This window comes from Lathyrus oleraceus, chromosome 3, assembly GCF_024323335.1.
Source record: "Lathyrus oleraceus cultivar Zhongwan6 chromosome 3, CAAS_Psat_ZW6_1.0, whole genome shotgun sequence".
Lineage (NCBI taxonomy): Eukaryota > Viridiplantae > Streptophyta > Magnoliopsida > Fabales > Fabaceae > Lathyrus > Lathyrus oleraceus.
The window spans coordinates 57,955,230-57,975,495 of NC_066581.1; the positions used below are offsets into that span (position 1 = coordinate 57,955,230).

A 20,266-nucleotide genomic window follows, 5' to 3' on the forward strand; every position below is an offset into this window, starting at 1 on the left:
TTATAAACTCGGAAAATTTGGTTTGTAGCATATTTATCAATATATTTGGTACCTAGTATATTTTTCATAAAAATTGACCTATACCAAATTTCTTGAAAAAATATGGTATTTCATCATATATTTCCCAAAAATTAATGGATCTTTACTGGGTTTTTTTTCCCGAAAAGATACGGTAATTCTTCATAGAAATAAAAAAAGTTGATAAGGTTTAACAAAATTCCGATATAAATTCATGTAAAATCCCATAAAGCTAAACAATTTGTCAAAAATCCGATATTCTAAGATAAATTTCGATACAACATAACCTTTTTAAAAAACCGGAAAAATTCCTCAAGGGAATAATGGTAAAAACATAGCTCTAAGGGGGACGGATGGCAAGACAAAATCTCCACTTTTTAGACTATTATTTTCCTATATTTAATTTTATTTCCTTTAGTATTGATTTTGGATTTCCCATAACATGGTTATGATAAGACAATTCACTATAATTTTTATCTCTCTTGTTCAAACTCGATTAAGGCCAATGTCTCTTCATAATTCTTCAAGCAGAGATGTTCTTGGTTCACTGCATTTTTGCCTCTTCATGCCTGACTTGGTTAAGACCAATTTATTTCCATAAGTTCATGTTTCGTAGGAATTTTCACCTCTTCGGGCATGATTCAGTTAAGAACAATGCCTCTTCATAATTTCTCAAATGGGGTCTTTCCACTTTGCAAAATTTCTTGTCTCTTCAAGTTTGACTCGGTTAAGAACGGCGACTCTTCATAACACTTAAATGGGAATGTTCACGGTTCGCCAATTTTTTTCCTATTCGAACCTGACTCAACTAAGACCGATTTCTCTTTGTGATTCTTGTGTCTCTTTGTGAGTCTGCAATAGGGATGTTCCACACAAGGGATGTCCTTTGTTCAACCCCTTTCTTTGGTCTTTAAACTAGAAAATAGGAGTGGACATATATCATTTTAGGCAATATTTTTCTTTCAAGTGGCGAATTAAAGAGTGGGGTCTCCTAACCATTGATCATGGTGGCTTTTAAAATATTTGCCTTTTCCTTGGATGACTGATTCTTAAGGTGTGGTTTAAATAAACTCAACAGTTTCTATGTTAATACTAACTAATGTTTAGCCATCGGTTGTTGTGTACTTTTTTTAAACAAAGAAGGGTCAGAGTCCTTTGTATAAATGAAAAAAAGATACAAAAAGAGGAGGACTAAGCCAAAACCTCAAGAGTTGATAACTCTAAAACTAGGAAGACCTAGCATATCCCTATTGAGATCCAAAAGAACATTGGTGTGAACAACATCCCACTAATAAAAATTGTTAATAATAGACCTATGTTAGCTAACATGTATGCACATTTGTTACATTCTTTAAAAATGTGAGAAACAAACAATTTCCTGGATCTAAAGTCAAGTAAACACTTGTTCCATCTATATCTAATTACCCAGGGTACTAGAGATGAATTGGAAATGGCATCAGCCACCAACTTGGAGTTTGTTTCTAACCACAAATGCGATAAATTCATCGAAGAAGCATGCTCATAGCAAGAATGACACCCATAAGCTCTGCAAAGAAATTATTACCAGTGTCCAAAAAACAGGCAAAACTTCCCACATGATTAGCAAGGTCATGCCTCCACATGCCGCTTTATTAGGAACACCAGTTGATGCACCACCAGTATTGACTTTGATCTAATTCGCCAAAGGAGGAGTCCAAAGCACTTCAATGACTCTTTTTGGAGGAGGAGACTTGATATTGATTTTGAAAGTTTTAAGAAGCTGAAAATCCTACATATCAGTGATAGCTCCGTGCTTGAACAATCTGTTATACAAAGAGACCTTCGAAAGAATAGACACGGTGTAGACCTGCCAAGGGAGAAAGATACTATTGAATCTATGTTGTTTCTGGCTCTCCATATTTCAACAATGGTGCTGACACAGACAAAAAACATATATAAATAGTAGCATAAATTAATATCAAAGTCATTATAATAAAACATAAAAAACATATGAGATGAGAGATTAAAGAAGATGAAAAAAAGAACATAAGAGATGAGAGATTGAGAAGAAAGGTGCGTTAAAAACGTAATTAGAAGAGAAAACAGTAACATAAAAGATAAAAAAGAAAGAATATAAGAGAGGACTTATTATATTAGCATAGGCGAGACCTACATGAAAAAGAAGATGAGAAGAATTTGTGATACTACTATGGGAGATTTAAGAATGTTGAAATTGAAACCCTAAGTGTGAGTAAGAGAAAATCATTTGTATTTGTAAGGTTAAGGCATATTAGGTTTGAGGTTTAGATTGGATATGGGATAAGTGAAGTTTTGGTTTGGTTTAGTTCGGTTTGCAAAATACAAACCGCAAACCAAACCAAACCGTGTTGTTTTGTTAAAAAATGATCCAAAGGAATCCGAACTAAATGCGGTTTTTTGCGGTTTCGATTTGGTTTGATTTGCGATTTTTTATTGAGTTGGTTTGATTTTGAACACCCCTAATTATAATAATTAAAAATTAAATTAATTATAATCGGTTTGACTTTTATTAATCTCATAAATATTGTATAATAATTCAAAAAAAAATTAGGACTCTCAAAATTTAAAATCCTACAATTTTTAACAATAATATTTTAATTATATATATTGAATATAAAAATGAAAATTCAAATCACGATATCTCACTTATTCTTTAATATTTATATGATAGGTAGAGTACTAGTTTGAAAAATAGAGTTCTTAACACACATTTATATATCTAAATGTCCGAAAATCACACATACAACTTCAACATTTATAATAAAGTATTGAATCATAATTTTTAATAATTTCTGAATAAAAATTATAATTCCATAATTTATATTTTGCTATTTCACTTTCATTTTAAGTTAGAAAATTCCTTATACATTATATTAATGCTTCTCTCTCTACCAGAAGTCTTCTCTTGCTATAAATAATCAAAGCACACCATCACTTCATTTCAACACATCATAAAAAAAAACTTCTCCTACAAATTAAGTCTCCGGTCAGAAAAACACGATGAAGCTCATCGCTGTGTTGTTGCTTGTGGTGTTAGCCACCGCCACCACCGCCACCGCAGCAGATGCCGATGCTCTTCAAGATCTCTGTGTCGCAGACTATGCTTCTGGTAAGTTAAATTTATGTATATAATACACTTTCATGCTAATTATTATTACCTGTATAAGCATGATTAGTTCCTTTTTCATTTTCACTTTTTCCCTTAATCATTGTATTCAATCCTTTTTCTTTTATTATTTTCTTTCAAATCATGTTAAATCCAAATATTTCTATCAGGTTTACCAACTCCTTTAATTTGGCTTTTTGTTGACTCTATTGTTTAATCTTGGACTACAGTTATAATCCACCTATGTTTATGATTTTCCTAATTTGTCCCTTTCCTAAGATACTAATAAAAAAAAGTTGAATTATTGACAAAAAATTTAATTGAAATTGGCCATATTTTTGAAGTCTTTAAACGTTTCTAACACTTCCGAGAAAAATTAGAGATGAATTTCATTATATTTCATCTCTAATGTTTTGTTGCTTATTCAAATTTATTCGTATATATATTGTCAAAAGAAATCAAGTTAAATATGTTTTTATTTATTATTAATATCTAAAATTTTATTTTTAGTCTTTATTAATACTGTATTAATTTTTTTTGCCATTCTGATAATTTTTAAATAATGGACCCTTGATTTTTATTTTTATTTTGTTTTTACTATCCATATCCAAACTAGTGGATCGATTAATCTGTTTTGGGAGGTATCGGCTCAAATGATTCCAATTTCCTCCCGATCACATTGGTTTAAATCGTAGTCCTCTCTATCAAATTCTATGATATTGATTGTGATTATTAATTTATTTGTGATTTTTAGTCTTCACAAATATTTCACAATCTATTTTTTAACATAAAAATAAATAATAGAATTGGTATTGAGATTGCTCGATATTTTTTGAAAGATTGTTTTCAGAATAATTGACTTTTCTTAATAGACCAAAAATAGTTATGAAATTTTCTGGACACAAAATTTTCCAAAACTTTTTTCAAATTAATTAAATTTGTGGATATTGATGAAGATGAATAACATATTTAAAAATAAAATTAGTCTTTTCCAATTTAAATTTATGAAGTATTTTTTTTTGTTGCAAATAAAAGATATCATTTCATATTATTCGTAGCTTGATTCAACCTGAATTATTAAATATTTTTTAAAGTATTAATTTCTACTTATTAACGTTGTTGTATTTCAAATTAACAGTTATTCTAGTGAATGGATTCGCATGCAAACCAGCTTCCAATGTAAGCGCAGAAGATTTCTTCTCCCAACTCCTAGTCAAACAAGGTGCCACAAACAACACATTTGGTTCCTTAGTAACAGCAGCCAATGTTCAGAGAATCCCAGGACTCAACACTCTAGGTGTTTCAATGGCAAGAATCGACTACGCACCCGGTGGACTCAACCCACCTCACACTCATCCACGTGCAACAGAAATGGTGTTTGTTCTTGAAGGTCAATTAGACGTTGGGTTCATAACAACAACCAATCAGTTGATTGCAAAAACCATTGCGAAAGGTGAAACGTTTGTGTTTCCTAAAGGTTTGGTTCATTTTCAGAAGAACAATGGTTGGGAACCTGCTACTGTTATTGCAGGGTTTAATAGTCAATTGCCAGGGACGGTTAATATTCCTCTTACGTTGTTTAATGCTACACCACCTGTTCCTGATAATGTTTTGACCAAAGCTTTCCAAATTGGGACTAAAGAGGTTCAGAAAATCAAGTCTAAGTTTGCTCCTAAGTAGTTGTTGGTTTTGAAGGATTCATGTCATGCTTTTTTGTTTTGTTTTTATTTATCTTTGTTCATTTTCAATTTGTGTTTGGATTGATCATACTATGATTTGTCACAGAAAAACTTCCAAGTTTTTGGATATTGATTTCATGTATTAATAAAAACCTATTTGCAGCGGTACTCTCGAGTCGTCTCATATTTCCGAATATTGTGAAAAAATAAATAGAGATCCTATATGTATTACGTACAATTTAATCATAATAAAACAAATATTTTTTGAAATTATATTTATTTAAATATAATTTAATTCTGACAAGTTTTAGAAACATTAAGATAACTTGCCTTCATGTTCTAATCAAATCTCCTTGTTAACTTGATGCAAAGAATATTTTAATAACTACTCTGTCAGCCATTAGTTATTTAAACTAATTATTAGGTACTTAATCCTATATTTTATATAGTGGTTGCAAATAAAATATGCCATAAAACTATACTATAAGGTGATTATTTTCTGTGCCAGTGTGCAGTGCAACCTATTGTTATAGATTCCTCTTTTGGTTTTCACTTCTCCAATATTCATATTAGTAATTTGAAAGGAGGAAAAGCTGGCTACCAAGTATGGATCAATTATTCATAAAAAAAAAAGTATGGACCAATTATTAATTAATTTTTATATTTAGTCATAGATTGGTCTTCTAGAATGGTGCAAATTACTAAATGAACTTGCAGGTGTCAAATTAACAACTCCATTTAATATTTTTGGTTGTTGTATTTGTGCCTATTAGCTGGAATGCTGGATTGATGTATTTGTGCCTATCCAAAAAATTTGCTGGATACCTAAAATTCAACTAGCACAGTTATATTTAGGAGAAATCTTATATATAATTTTTTAGGTGTAGTTTTTATTATTTTTTAATAAAAATATGAATATTGTATATTTTTATTGAAAATTATATATGTATAGAAGAAAATTGTATATGTATAAGAGGAAATTATACACTTGTAATATTTTTATTAAAAAATAGCACCTAAAAAATTATATTTAATTCTTCTTTTAGTATTTATAGAGTCCCCAAACAAAAAGCTTTCCTATGTTTTGGGTCTGCCACATGCCTAAATGATACATACCAACTATCATACATTTATATAAGTCACCACCTGGGTAATCAAGGTATAATTCTAATTCTAATTTATTTACCCCCCTTTTATTTATTTATTTATTGACTTGGACGTTGAAGTGTTAATTTTGCAGGGTCGCTCCCACGCCATTGCACCAAAGATATGCACAATCACATCAAGAATCTACATCAATAATTTTGGTTTCGAAACAGAATGGTGATGTCGTGTGTGGCAAACGACGTCTGATTCATATGAATGTTCACAATAGATCTCTCCTGATTCAATCAAATCTCTTCTGATTCAAACCTCAACCATTTTAATAATTACGCTAAGATGGAAGTAACTTCGAATCTCGTCTCCAAAAATATTTCGGAACCCTCCAATTCAAAATTACCTTCAGTCTTATTTATAGATTCAATCAGTGAAGATCTAATCGAGATGGAAAAATCTCTACCACAGGGTTCTCTCAAATAAGCATCGCTAATCGAAGAGAAAATGAACGGAAAACCAATCTTAGAATTCCAAGACCACGTGAAGGTGGCCATAATTTCTAATGCAACACTTCTGTTGATCATTATTGTTGTAAGATATTTGGTTTTCTTTGTGTTTTCTCATTACTGATCAAGAGTATATATGATACATGAGCGTTAACCTGATTAGCCATAATTATAGGTAAATTATAATTACAAATAAATACATATTCTATCACACCCCTGCAATCGAAGCGGGAGGTTGACGGACGCTTAGATTGGGCCAAAAATCATCAAAGAGAACTCTAGGGAGACATTTGGTGAAGATATTAGCAATTTGGTGCCGAGAAGGAATATGAAGAATGCGAGTTTGATCACGAGCGACCTTCTCCAGAACAAAGTGAATGTACATCTCAATGTGTTTAGTACACTGATGTTAGACAAGATTGTCTGATAGGTAGATAGTATTAATATTGTCACAATACACTAGAGTAGCCTGGAAAAGAGGGAAACTAATCTCCAAGAGAAGGTTGCGGAGCTAACGTGGTTCTGAAACCGCATTAGCAACACCTCGATACTCAACCTCTGAATTGGAATGGGAAAGCGTGGGTTGTCTATTGGAAGACTATGAAATTAGGTTATCACCAAAAAAAACACAATAACCAGAAGTAGATCGATGGGTGCCGGTACATCCACCTCAATCAGCATCTGTGTAGGAAACAAGCTTCTCGACGAAAGAAGGATAGAGACGCAAAGCATATGCTCCGTACAAGGAGCATGCATGTGAAGACGCACATGTTAGACAACATAAGAGATGTTAGAAAAGGTAAATGTGAGATACTACAAAGCATCGGCAAGACTCTGATATAATATATGATCGTTATATGGGGTATCGGCAGAGGAACTGGGCTTCTGGTTGGTGTCAATTGAAGTAGTAGAAGGTTTTCATGAGGTCATGCCGTCTCGAGCAATAATGTCGTTGATGTAGGTACTCTAACTAAGAAAAAGTTCATTTTCGCGTTTGGTCATTGAAATACCCAGAAAATAGCTCAGCGGTCCCATATCCTTCATAGAAAACTCTTAGGAAAGAAGCACCATTATAGAATTGCGTAGGTCATGAGAGGAACTGGTGAAGATGTCATCAACGTAAAGTAAGATGTAAGTAATGTTTGAGTCATGCTAGTAGATGAAGAAAGAGTTATCAGCGGTGTTGTGCTGAAATCCAATGGTGGAGACATAATAAGCGAAAAGTTGGTACCAGGAACGAGGCGCTTGCTTCAAACCATAGAGAGATTTCTGCAAGCGGCGCACATAATCTAGGTTATGAGGAACATGGGAACCCAATGGCTGATGGACATAGACGATTTCATGAAGATCACAATATAGAAAGGTATTTTGAACATCTAACTAATGAATGGGCATGGACTTAGAGAGAGTAATGGTGAGAATAGTGTGAAGGGTCACAAGTTTCACCATAGGGTTGAAAGTCTCATCACAACCTGCTCCTGCAATTTGAGACTTGTTATCACCTACAATATGAGCTTTGTAACACTCAAAACAACCCTTAAATATCTTTTTATGCCAGAAAAACCATATACAACGAATAATGTTAACACCACAAGGTCGAGGAACTAAATCCCAAGTATTATTTCTAATAAGGGCATTAAATTCATACTGCATTGCGGATTTCTTATTAGAGTCATAAAGGGAAAGTTTATGGTTTTTGGGAAGAGGGGAGATAGTATAATCATCATTGGTAACAGACAGGTTACAGAGTTTCCTAGGTTTGTAAATCCCCCATATGTTGTAAGTGGTCATGGTCCGGGTAAGAGGTACGGGCTAGGCCGATGGTGTAGGTAAGGGAGAGGTATCCAGGTGATTCGAGGAGGATAGACGAATGGTTGCGGAGGCTGGTGATATATAGTGAGGGTCGGTGTCGCGGCTGGAAAAATCACATAGTCTCCATCATCCTTTATTTGTTCCTAAGGGACAGGGAAATAATGATAAAAACCTATATTAAGGGTAAGAGACTAAGATTCAGGATTCGATTAAGCAATGGAAAGATATTAGGCACCCCTCACCTCCATTATATTCAATGGGATTCTCCTCTAATTCTAGGATTAGTGTGTTTCTATAGAAATGTTTGCTTATATTCTTATCTATTTATTTATGAGGAAAAATGCTATTATTTGGAGAAAGTAATTTATTAATGGAGTTAGACAAAGAAGAGGTTTTTTGGTTATCGTACTCGCTAGAATGCTAAAACTCTATGTCTACTTACCTCCATATTAAGTGAAAGATCAGAGTACCATAGTTCTTCTAGAAAATATTTGGTTGTTTGGTTGTTTTTAGATTATAAAAAAAAGTTCTCAACGCATTGGTGCCAGAGAAGGTGTTTGATTTGAAACTGCCTCAATGCAGGAGGGCAGATGACTTAAGATTTGAATGTGTGGCATAGATTTTTATTAATTTGTTAATTGAAAAAATAGACTATTCTTAATTTAGTTAGAGATTAAATTAGATGATATAATTATATACATAATTATTTGAGGTTTTAGATAATGAAAGGAAAAACCAGTACCATCTCGATTAAACCCTGATTAACCTCAATAATGTCCTGAAAGTTAGCCATAAAATCAAATGGTAAAAAAATACTAATAAACCCTAATTATTAAGGATTTTTTTTTGTATTTTAGTAATTTAAAATAAAACGAAATAATCCATTGATTATGAAAATTAATTATTTCAATTAAATTAATTAATTATCAGTTAGATGCTAGAAGTAAACTATTAATTCTAAAGTTTTTTATTAAGAAAAATAAGTTAAATTAATTAAATTAAGTAGGGGTGTATTTTATGTTAGATAGCAATGGTGGCCAAGCTCAGATGACTTAGGGTTTCACTATGAAAACCCTAAGCATTAAAATTCATGTGGAGCTTTGTGTGAGGGTTTATGGATTGGAGCAGCAGCTTTAGGGTTCTTAATTTTTTCGTCCCCTTTCTATTTTGTAGATTTAGGTATTTATATAATAGTTTTAGGGTTTTTCTTTAATTAGATTGTTGTAATTAGTGAAACTTGTAATTTGGTTGTTATTTATTTGATTCACTTAAATATTAGGTTTATGATTTGATTATGTATTTAGTCTGATTTGATGTGTAATTATGTTTCTCAATGCATCTGTAACTCAATTTGGAAATGTTTGATTAATTTTGAAGTTTGATTCTTTCCATTTTCACTCGCTCGTGATTTAGTGTTTCTGGGCACGAAACTGGGAATTGGGGGATTGGATGAGTAATTCAGATCATGGGTGTGACCCGGTGGGATGTTGGATTTGGGTCACCTGACCAAGTTGAATTGGACCTGGGTCTCGTATTGGACCCAGTTGGACTTGGGCTTGCTCGGTCAGCCCTTGACTAGTTAAAGACTTAAAACGCAAATTATTAATAAAACACCAATTAATTTAATCTAATCTTAATTATTCTTAAAAGAAAAAAATTTAATTATATATTAACCAACCCAATTAATAAAATTTGGTTACAACAGTTAAATCAAACCTTCTAATTAATTTCAATTAGCCAATAATATTATATACTACTAGTGAACTATAATTAATTAAGAAACCAAATTTTATTAATAAAAATTTTTAATGACTAAGGATCAACAACTTATTATGTTAAACCAGACCTTGTATTATCAATTAAAACAGATGGATCGGATACTTCAAAAGTTGGGGTACGACAGTCAGGTATAAGTGACGGTCTGATAAGGATGGTCAAAATTTGGGGTACGGCAGTCAGGTATAAGTGACGGTCTGATAAGGTGATATGGTGGAGACTCTAAAGATGTATGAGTCTATTGATGTATAAGGGAGGGGTGTATATCATTAGTGAAACAGTCATATGTAGGGGCAGGGTGGCAAACAGACGGGGAAAGGGAAATTGAGTCTCATCAAAGATGACATGCCGCAAGGTGATTATTTTTTAGTGTGACAAATCAAAAAAATTATAACCTCTATGATTAAGGGGATACCGTAAGAAAACACACGGCGTCGAGCGGGGTTGTAATTTTTTATGGTAGTAAAGGGAAACAATGGATAACAAAGACAACCAAAGACACAAAGATGTGTGTAAGACAAATCGCATTAATATAGAAGTTGGGTAGGAGAGGGATTAGACATAGTTTTCCAAGAAAGAATGTTAAAAAGATATATAGCCATTTGAAGCGCATGATGCTAAAATGAGGGAGGAACTGATGCATGAACGAGAAGAGTGTGGCTCATGTTATTAATGGTTCATATTTTTAGTTCTGCCTTGCCATTTTGTGATGAAGTGTAAGGAAAAAAGAAGAAAAAAATGAGACAATTAGCAGCACAATAATAATGAAAATATATATTGTCATATTCTCGCCTATTATCACATTGAAAATATTTGACGATTTGACAAAAATTGTGTGCAAATTTGATTTGAGAGAGAAGTGAACATTTCAAAATTTTGATATTTATTTGATAGAGGAAATGTCCACGGAGAATATGAAAAATCATCCAAAAATAAAACGTAATAGCGATGACCAACTGAACTCAAAACAGGTGATGTCCATAAATCACTATGTAAAATATCAAAGGGAAACCTAACATTATTGGAGGAAACAAAAGACAACCTAACATGTTTTCCAAACACACAAGAAGTGCAAATTGACCTAGAATTCAAAGGTTTATAACTAATGAACTTATTGTTATGTAGAGACTGCAAAGTTGAAGAATTCAGATGCTCGAGACGACTGCTCTAGAGACTGTAAGAAAGCCTGGAAAATGTGTAGGAATTAGTAACTGGATAAAGATCTCCAAAGGCTATCACATCTCGTGAGTGGAGTCCCCGTCTGAAAGTCATTCACCAAAAAATCAAAGAGATCAAAATAAATACATTATTTTCAGTAGTGAGTTATCGCACATAAATCATATTTTTGAAAAATTATGGTGTGTGAAAAACATGGGTAAGGTTCAGCGACTTGTGTTTATGGAAGTTGGGTAGGGTTGTGTGTCTGCAGCCCTAAATTGGAATCCCTTGTCCGCTACCAACAAACAGTTTCTAACTTAAGTGACTCAAATTCGAATAAGATGAAAGATTATCTTGTGACGTAACTATGTAGGAAGAGGTGCATGTACCCATATATCATGTGTTGTTCGAAGGAGTGAGAAACATGGTATGCATATCAGCTATGATGTTAGTGTGTGTTGATGTCCTTATTTGCGGTTGATGGGAAGGAAGAGAATGACAAGTTCGCTAAGAAGTAGGATATGGGAAAGGAGAAGAATCTTATGTGCTGCTACCACAAGGAGCACCATGGTTACGATGATTGCCACCCTAATTCTGAGTGTTGAGAGGATGGGAGCAGTTTCTAGATAGGTGGTTGTGCTCTAAGATAGGTCGTCAGAAAGACGTTGTTGGGTGGTAAGATAAGCTCCAGAAGACTCAGTGGGCGTCAGCTTAGTTAAACTGACTTCTTCCAATGTGATCATGGAACGAGCCTGATGAAAGGAGAGGAACGAATTGCTCTGTCGAATCAAGGTGGAAATGTAACACCATAAAACCCCAAATGATTAATTAATAAAAATTCAGAATAATTTTCTCAACAAGATTATATGAACAACAAGATTATATATTTTTTCAACGAGGTATGAGACTTTTATAGTTTATCTTTATATGAACTTTAATGTATAAGTTATAAAACTAATACTTTTATAGTTTTCTTCTCTCTAAAAGTTGATCATATATGTTGTTTAAGATAATATTCAAAAATATCTCATGTTGAAAATATGTTTGAAGAATTCTGATTTAGTAGGAGCTCGGCATAAAATATGTTGAAAAGTAATAAGTCTTTGAAGTATTATGTTTTAGAATTAGAAGTTGAATATAGTTGTATATTTTATACTTATTTTATCTTATTTAATTTATATAATTTTTGTTATTATATTATGAATATTTCTATAATTTATATTTATTTTACCTTGATAGTTATATAACTATTTAAATTAGAGTAATTATTGTTAAAACTATTTCTTTTTATAGTTTATGATAATTTGGATATAATTAATTTTATTATCTAATTCTTTAAAATAAATTTGTGTCATTTTTAAAAATAATACAAAATTTATTTTAGATGACTAAGTTATAACTTTATTATGTTTAATATTTAAATAGATTGATTTTCATCAATTTTTACTTAACAAATAAATTTTGCCACAAATTACAGTTATATCTTATTAGTGAAAAAATATAAAAGAAAAATCATTATTTATTTTGTTGAGAAATCTAAATTTCATACGATAATACACATAAAATGATATCCTCTATCTTTCTTCGAATTAATAATATAATAAAATAAAATATAAATTTATAAAACAAAACAAAACAAAAATATTTTTTTAATATAGTAATTAATTATTTTGTATAAATATAATGTCTAAAAAAGAGTAATACTTTATAATAAATAAATAAATATTTTTTTTTATAAAAAAAGAGATCAAAGGTCGGTGTCATGGAAAGAAAATCTTCTTAAAAAAATAAAAAATAGTAATTAATAAAAAATATAACTAATCCAGTTTAATGAGTGAGTGAATGATTGTAGTTAAGGAGTAAAAGTTAAAGAATATAAAAAATGGTAGTCTAAAGGTTGAATTTTTTACTCAAATATCCCACTTTTTCAACAAAAATCCCAAAATAATCCAGTTTTCAAAAAAAATCTCAAACTACCCCAATTTCAAAAAAAAAATGTAAGGCATAGGCGTCAGACCAATTGGCGCATATCCTTAAACTTTAAGTGGGGATGCCAATTGGATTGGCTACATCACATGGTGTTGTCAAATCAATTGGCGCTCATGTGTATTGTGGAAGAGGAGGCGTCAATTGGTCTGGCGCCTCAGTGTAATGTGAATTCTTTTTTTATAAATAGATGTGTTGTGTGATTCATTTTTCCACATCTCATTTCGTCATATTGCAAACATGTTTGGTGTTCGTCGCCGCTATGGAAAAGTGATTTATTCGAGAGACAAGCCTCTGATGTTGATGCTCTTTTGAAACATCTGTAGTTTCGATCAACTGAAGAGGGAGCTGGTTCGTTGGTTAGATGGAAAAATACCAGAAGAGGAAAAAATTAGAAGTATTGAGAGTCTCGATAGTATATTTGGTTGGGTGCGAGTAAAAACTAATAAGGATGCTAGGGAAATGATGTTTAGACGAGATGACATTAGTTTGATTGTTGTAATTAGTTAGAAATGTTCTGTTTTAAGTTTGCTTATGTTGTAGTGATGTTTGTTGTTAACCTTATTGTAACAAAAAGATAATGATATATAAAAATCCAAGGTTACAAAAATTGAAAGGAGATACTAAATTATGATGCAGATGTTGCTCCTAGATTAGGATATTTGTTCTTATTGTATCCTGGTTGATGACATATACTATATAATCTTATCATTTTATCAGTCGTATCCATTTTTATTCTAATATGGGTACTGTTTGACCGTCCTTTTTTCTTTCTTCGCATCTCATCGTTGTGTCAAACTATGTCACCTCCATATGGAGAGCCATGCAGGCGCTAGGCTAGGTGAAGACCATGCATGCAAGCCTAGGAGGCGCCAGTTTGATTGGCGCTAGCATGTGACATTTGCATGTGTAAGCCAAACCATTTGGCGCTAGCATGCAAGCACTAATATCCATGCATTCAAACTTTTGCATGTCACTCATTATAAATAGTCATGCAAGTCTCACATTTTTTCCTCACCAACAATCACTTTTTCCTCTACAACAACAACTCTTTCATCTGTAATAGCCATTGTTTCAAATATTTACTCCGACAAGATGTCTCTCCTCACTATGGGTGAATCGCACAAAGGCATAGTTGTAAACATAGCAACTTATGTAAGCGTTTAATTCTTGTATTATTTTTCTAGAATAATTTTTAATAACGATACTTAATTTGTTGTTTATCTTTTATAAAGTAACGTATTATGTTGTTTCTTTTTTAGGATGTCTCTAGGTTTCGAACTCGGGTCCATGAATTTGTACACATTTACCCGATGATTCAATCATATGTCGAACTCGCCGGTTTTGGACATATAAGCAAAATAATGTCTTGGTCGGTGGATAATAAATTTATTCTTACATTATGTGAAAGATGGCGTCCCGAGACACACACATTCTAGTTTCCAACCGGTGAATGTACCGTGACGTTAGAAAACGTCTACATGTTATTGGGACTGTCTATCGAAGGTAAGGCGGTAAATGGTAAAACCAACTATGCGAATTCAATTTGCATGAACCTCTTGGATGCTGATTTGTTAGATGATAACTCAAGAGGTCAAGGTATACTCCTTTCACGCCTTAAGGCATATTATAATAGCTTACAGTTAGACGAGAATTCTACCGAAGATGCTCGAATAATAAAAACTAGGTGTTACATTATGCTTTTAATTGGTTTACTTTTATTTCCCGAAGGTAGTGATTCTAGTATGCATGTTATGTATTTAGCTTTACTAAGACATGTATATATAATAGGAAGTTACAGTTGGGGGTCCGCTTGTTTGACTTATCTTTATAGCTCTTTGTGTAAAAATGCACACAAAAACACATCTATATTTTCTGGATGTGTTGTTTTGCTCCAAGCATGGGATTGGTCCAGACTACTGTCCCTAGCGCCAGTCAACAACAACACATTCACATTCCCGTATGCATAAAAGTAAGTTCTTAAAAATGGACTATATTTACTTAATTTATCGATTATTATCTCTAAATAATATGTTTACTTTTATGGTGCAGATGGTCAACACGTGGTATGAGTTATATCAGATGTCCTAGATACTGTATTACCTAGTATCGCAGTCTCTTGGATCACCTTCGACCATCAGATGTATGACCATTAACCTAATTATTTCGTAATAATTTGTCAATTTCTTCTACCAAATTTATAATCTAATATATATTCAAATTTCAGTTCATTTGACGTCCATATCTAAATTTGGATCATGACCATGAAATCAACGAACAAGACGCAGTCGTTTGGACTGCATGCACACCGATCATAAGATTCACCACTGTGGAGATGCACAATAGTGACCGTGTTAAATTGCAGTTCGGTATGCTTCAATACATCCCAGATCCTCCGGAAAATCTAGGAGAATGACATCTACGTAAAGTTAACGACCAATGGAACTTTAACTCATGGCAAAGCTTCGCTAGATCTGAGTGTCGCAAATGGAAGCACCACCAAGACCATGTCTTAACAGACGTTGTGATGCCAACTGAAGAAAAACCAAGTCGTAATTATATGACTTGGTACATATCGGTTGAATTTGAGTTTATCGCCGAGGATATGTACCTATACGACCCACGCCAGACAACTTACACACCAGAAGGCTCAACATCTAACCCCCAACAACATTATCAGACCGACTACTCATAACCCCCTATCCATCAAAATTTCCTATCCACAAACACACAAACCTACAAGTCTAACATGCCAAACACTCAACCAAAATACCAAGAGCATACCTCGTACCACCACCAACAACTAGATCATCATCAAGACATCCAACATTGTTATGCATCCAACACATCACCCTATCATAGTCGCCTTAGCCAAAACACTCAACGATCATTTAACACCAATTGTCCCTCCTCCTACCATAGCCAAGAAGCCCAAACATCTCAAAAACAAAACCTTCAACAACCATATGTCTACCAAACACCACAAAAATCATTTCAATCTTTCCTCGACGCATCATTCACACCAATGTCTCCCTTCAATCGTCTTGGTTGCCCTCCAACAACTCAAATACAACCCAACTACTCTGGCATGGGTCATGAACTCAGCTATGACGGTACCCCTTTGATGCATACACAGATTACGCTGATTTGTCTGACTATCTCAGGCAATCTCTTGCAGTTGGTGGTGATGTTCCTGGGTCCTCAGATACTCAAACATCTGGGGTGAATCATCAACATGGGCTAAGGCCACGAGTTCGGGTAGCTAGGGGATGTGGGACCGGAGGTCGCTTAGGTGATCCTGGTCATCGACATTAGACTTTTTTGTGTAAACGGGTATTAATATTAATATGAATTTGTCCGATTTCGATTTTATCTATCATGTACAATATTTTTCAAAAAAAATTACGAAACACACATAGGTGTCAGACCAATTGGTGTCTCCTTTAAAACTTAATACATAGGCGCCAATTGGATGGCAACACAAGGTGGACTAGCAAATCCAATTGGCGCCTCCTCTCTAAGTTTAAGAGCTGACTTCAATTCATCTGACGTCTCCTCTTCAAAATGGGGTAGTTTATGAACTTTTTTGAAAACTGAGCTATTTTGAGATTTTTTTTGAAAAAGTGGATTATTTGGATAAAATTTTCTCAAAGATTGGTGTGATGAGAAAAAAATATATTAAAAATATAATATAAAAATAACATTTGATAAAAAATATAACTAAACTAATTTATTAATTAAAATTGAGCATTAATATAATGAGTAAACATATAAAATAAATGTCTAAATTTTACGATTTCTTACAAAGGTCTAAATAGTTTGTCTAACTAAGTAGATATAATATAAATATGTGTAATTTAGTCTCACATATTATTGACTAAAAAGTAAATTTTTTCTATTGACTTTCACATTAAAAAATTAGAAGTATAATTGCAAACATAATCTAAATGACCTACACAAGAATTTTTTTATACAAATAAAAAATCATTTTTCAACTATTATAAAAAATATAGTTTTATTTCTAATATAAAAATAACAGTTGATAAAAAATATAACTAAATTAATTTATTAATTAAATTTTAACATTAATATAATGAATAAATGAATCTCACATATCAAATTAAGATCTAAATTTTACGATTTCTTACAAATATAGGTCTAGATAATTTATCTATATAAATAGATATAATATAAACATGTGTAATTTAATCTCACATATTATTGATTAAAAAGAAATTTTATTCTAATTTATTATCTAAATAAACTACAAAATAATTTTATATGCAAATAAAATATTAAATATCAAATAATTTTACAGGTCATAATCCTTGTAAAAGGACACGGACATATCTAGATACCTACCTGCGATGCCATGTTCAAGAGCTTCTTGACACTAAGTTCATTACTCCTTTCAATCTTCAAAATACTTAGTATTGTGTTGATAACATTTGTGCTTGCTAATATTCATACGGTCTAGTTTTTTTTTAGTATTGTGTTGATACTTAGTATTCATACGGTCTAGATTTTTTTAGTATTGTGTTGATAATTAGTATTGTTTTTTTTAGTATTAGCCTAGTTTAGAACAGAAGGCTGAGATGATTCAATGTTTTACTTTCCATCTCACGCTTATACTTCATATCTTTTATCTTGAGCATTTTATTATTATATCCTTTTATAAATATCAGAATTTTTTAAATTTTATATATTTTTATCGTAATTTATAATCTGTATCGAAATTTTTGAAAGTTTTATTTTTTTACCATAACAAAGACACATATATCTCGAATTAACAATTTTCAATAAAAATATGAAATTAATTACTATACACTGTTAGTGTAAAAAGTTTTACACCATCGATTCATCACTATCATCCGTTTGTATTACTTTATAGATTTTTAAAATAAAAGTCAAACTTCTTTTAATATTTAACGTCTATGATTATCTGACGGTGTAAAATCCTTTTACACTGACAGTGTATTTCAATTAAATTCTAAAAATATATTGGAAATTATGAAATTTTTGGAAAATACCACAAAATTTCGAAAATTTTAAAATTTTTATTATGTGTAACCGAATCTCAAAAAATACTTAAATTTTCGATTTTTTCACAAAAATTTATTCAATTTTTTCTTGCGTAACTCATTCGATAAAAACACTACCCGAATATATATATATATATATATATATATATATATATATATATATATATATATATATATATATAATATATATATATATATATATATATATATATATATATATATATATAAATTGTGCTACATACAATGTTACAACACACATTAGGATGATTTCCTAACTTCATCTTCCTAGTGTCTAACATGTCCTGCATATGCTGATTCTCGTGCTTTTGTAGCTTCAGTACAGTTATGTTTCCAACGGTCAGTGACGGGAGGTAGTGAACTATCAGGTTTCAACTTTACCTGAACCCAATGATTGTTGTTGACAAAACCAACATCAATGATTTTATGAGCAATAGGATAACTCATATTAGGAATCGTCATACATTTATTCATACTTTGCACACCCAAGTATTCTACTCGTAACACATTCCTAACTTCAGAGACCGTGTCATATAACAAATTGGATAACAATTGAGGGTGTTGATGAACTTGAGTATCTAACTACGTCCGAATCAAAGACCATGACTTTTCGCCCCATCCAAATAAAGTTGCAATAGCCCGAAAACCACAATTTTCATCGTCACCCACATCAACAACGTCATCAATGTAGGGATGTAAGAAATTAGGAAATTGAGACAAGTAAAGATGCCTCGAAGATGCAGTGGCGGTTGACTTTGACCCGACATACTTGACGGTTGACTTACAGTTGGTTTCATTCATGATTTCTTTGTAGTTTGACTCTCCTGTGACCCATCACCATGCTCCCATTGTGAAGGATCATGATGCACATCACTCTCTTCACCTTTTTTACTCCTTTTATTCCCCTTATTTGGCTTGTACTTCACTGGCGATGGACACATAGAAATTGTGGATGAATATGTTAGTTCTCGAACCTTTTTCTTCAACACCCTCTGACCTACAATATCCAAAGTACTGAAATATGTCTTCAACTCTTCACACTCTTCTTTTAAATCCAATTGTGTACCACTTTCTTCATTATTGACATCATATTCTTCAATGTGTAATTTCTTCCAAAAAAACATGAATTGGCTCTAAAGGAATAAGATTGTCTTGTATTTGAAAACCAACAAGTTGACATGCACAAGGTAACCCATGTGTTGTTCTAATGAAGCAACCATAAGCATCTTTACTTGCACCAACAAATTTTACCCTTTCTAGTTTCTTTTCAATGTGTTGTATACACTGTCTTGAAACAAAACAGTGCAAAAGGGTATAAAATGGAGTCTTATATTGATGCTCAATGTTGACAATACTTTTTTGAAACGAGACCCTGATTGAACCTAGCTGCAACTTCAACATGGTGTTCACAGCATCCCAACTTCGGCATAAATCTCCTTGACTTGTAGTCAACATGTTTTTTTAGTCTCCAATGAGCACACTTCATCCTAAAAACCATAATTATAAAGTCTATGTTAAATTATGTTTAGTAATGTAATAACATCAAAATGACATATGTGTACCTATTTGTTGTTGTGTTTCCTAAATGAGTGACTCTGTTAGTCTAAGCAACAACAAACCTTTTTTATAAGGTGTCAACCATGTTTCACTCACATACTTAACAAATAAAGGAATATCAGCACAAATTGTCTCAAAGTGCTTCAAGTGTGCGACAAACTCAGTTTCACTATTAGCATACATGATGTTATTCCATAAATCCATGACATATTCTTCTATTTCTTATTTAACATATTATTTATATTTCATATTAACGTTTTTTTTTAAATATGGAACAAACACAACAGATGGGTTGAATTTGGAAACACAACTTCCATGGCATTCATCAACGCAAGTTCCAGGTCCGTCACCACAACCTTTAGTAGCCATTTCTAGGAAGAGAACAACTTTTTGAGCTTCTCCAGTGCTCAATTGAAGTTCCCATCCCTTTCATATTCCAAATAGGCAAAGCCTACCAAAAATGTCAACTTTGTTGACATAACATCAACAATC

At 32.3% G+C, this 20,266-nt stretch overlaps 1 protein-coding gene across 1 annotated transcript; it reads left to right on the forward strand.

Moving 5' to 3' along the window:
* The first annotated feature begins 2,930 nt into the window (after positions 1–2,930).
* On the forward strand, positions 2,931–5,091 carry LOC127132507 (rhicadhesin receptor). Its single transcript, NM_001427724.1, has 2 exons — positions 2,931–3,145; positions 4,281–5,091. The coding sequence occupies exons 1-2, from the start codon at positions 3,037–3,039 to the stop codon at positions 4,820–4,822; spliced, it is 651 nt and encodes a 216-aa protein (NP_001414653.1). The 5' UTR covers positions 2,931–3,036; the 3' UTR covers positions 4,823–5,091.
* Positions 5,092–20,266: the final 15,175 nt, after the last annotated feature.